The following is a 1,796-nucleotide window of genomic DNA, read 5'->3' as shown; positions in this document are numbered from 1 at the left end:
TGTTATATAGGTCTTGCTTTATCCTGGTCTTAACCAACCAGCAGAAAAGAATAAAAACGAGGTATAAAAAGTAAAGCCATATTAATATACTGAGCTGTAAAAAGCTCAACTCAACAACCCCTGACATTGCCAAAAATATGGAACACTTCACGAATTTGCGTGTCATCCTTGCGCAGGGGCCATGCTAATCTTCTCTGTATCGTTCCAATTTTAGTATATGTGCTGCCGAAGCGAGCACAGTACTATATTTAAAAAGGAAAAATAATCTTATTTCATCTGGATAAAGAATGGATAGAATATTAATTGTAGAACTCAGGTATGAAATTACATGTATTCCCCTTTGTCCCCTTCTTGCTTGAATTCCTTTTTTCCTCCAGCCTCTCTCACTTTGCCCTTCTTCCTGCCCTTCTGTTTCTGCTGCCATCCTGTGATCATCAATAAATGTAGCTACTTACTACATTAATAACTAAATTATACTTATTTATCATACAGTGCTTTCTAGCTCTTTTTTTCATTTGAAGATGCCCATAGTAACTAAAGGCCTTGAGAAGGAAAGCAAGTCTTCTAAGGCACATTTCAAGACCGCTGGTCACGCACCACTACTAAGTGAGTGCGCATTACCACTTCAGTGGAAAAGTAAAGATGACCGGCTGACCGGCCAGGTATGACCGCCTGTCAGGCCAGCACTCGGGAGACTGTGGCAGGAAGATCCCAAGGTCCAGCCCAGCCAGGCAACTTAGTGAGACCTTGTCTCAAGAAACCAAAGAAAAAGAAAAAGACAAATAAGATGACCCAAAACAGGACGGGACGGAACGCACTGCTAGCGCAGAAGGGCCAAGAGGAAGGACAGTGCAGATTCACTAATAACCCTGCTAACCCTTACAGGCACCAGCCACAACCCAGAATGCCACAGTGCAAAAACGTCTCTGATAAACTACAGAATTAATATACCTGCTGAGAAAGAAAAAATTCCGCTTGCTTTTGGGACAGAGGTCCACTGCAAGATACTTCTTCTTCTCTAAAAAAAAAAGCAAAAATAATAATAATTAAACAAGAACGAAAATGGTAACATTTACAAAGTCACAGTGATTCCTGCACCAGAAGCCTTGCAAAAACTTTGAGAGCAGACAGCCCAACAGGCACCGTACAGCCACTTGCTCAGCAGCAGACCTGGCACCGGCTAGCACTGCAGCAGCCGTGTGTCTGCCGCCAGATAAACAAGCACGCTGGGGCTACGAAGGAGCATTATTCAGCCTAAGGAGGAGGCGATTTGGACACAGTACAGTGTCACAGTGTATGTGAACGCTGAGCACAGCAGGCTCAGTGAAATAAGCCAGTTCAAAGGGCGAGCACCCAGTGATCTACACGAGGTACTTAAAATAGTCAAAGTCACGCAGACAAGCAGCACACAGTGACCACCAACCTCTCGGGAGGCAGAGGCAGGAAACTGTGAGCTTAAGGCCAGGCCCCGCCTTCTCAGCAAGATCCTGTCTCAGACTTGCACAGTGGTGACCATCTGTAAGCCTGGCACTCAGGAGGCTGAGGCAGAAGGACTGCTGTGAGTTCAAGGCTAACCTGCACGACATAGTGAGACCCTGTCTCAATAAAACAAAACAAAAGGCCTAGTCTCAAAATGCAAAATGAATGATAGTTGGGACGCAGCTCAGTGATGGAGCAGCCCTGTGTTCAGACCTCAGTATTAAAACTGAAACAGGGGGCCTGGCCCTAGCTCAGTCCTTTAAGTGGCTGCTTCCACAAAGCTGTCAGCCTCAGGTTCCTGGAGTTCGAACCTCACA

At 45.5% G+C, this 1,796-nt stretch overlaps 1 protein-coding gene and 1 non-coding gene across 2 annotated transcripts in view; both read right to left on the bottom strand.

Moving 5' to 3' along the window:
* The window catches only part of Anapc5 (anaphase promoting complex subunit 5), a 30,865-nt gene that overhangs the window by 19,071 nt on the left and 9,998 nt on the right, over window positions 1–1,796 (bottom strand). The window contains exon 5 of the mRNA XM_004635982.2: window positions 952–1,018. Coding sequence (XP_004636039.1) covers window positions 952–1,018 — 67 coding nt within the window. The remainder of the gene's footprint in view (window positions 1–951; window positions 1,019–1,796) is intronic.
* Window positions 132–238, bottom strand: LOC111817997. The gene has a single exon (XR_002822080.1). It is a non-coding gene; the product is annotated as a U6 spliceosomal RNA (small nuclear RNA).

The sequence above is a fragment of the Octodon degus genome, unplaced genomic scaffold, assembly GCF_000260255.1.
Source record: "Octodon degus isolate 3935 unplaced genomic scaffold, OctDeg1.0 scaffold00076, whole genome shotgun sequence".
Lineage (NCBI taxonomy): Eukaryota > Metazoa > Chordata > Mammalia > Rodentia > Octodontidae > Octodon > Octodon degus.
The sequence above is the reverse complement of the archived record's forward strand: the minus strand, read 5'-3'. Positions and strand labels throughout refer to the sequence as shown.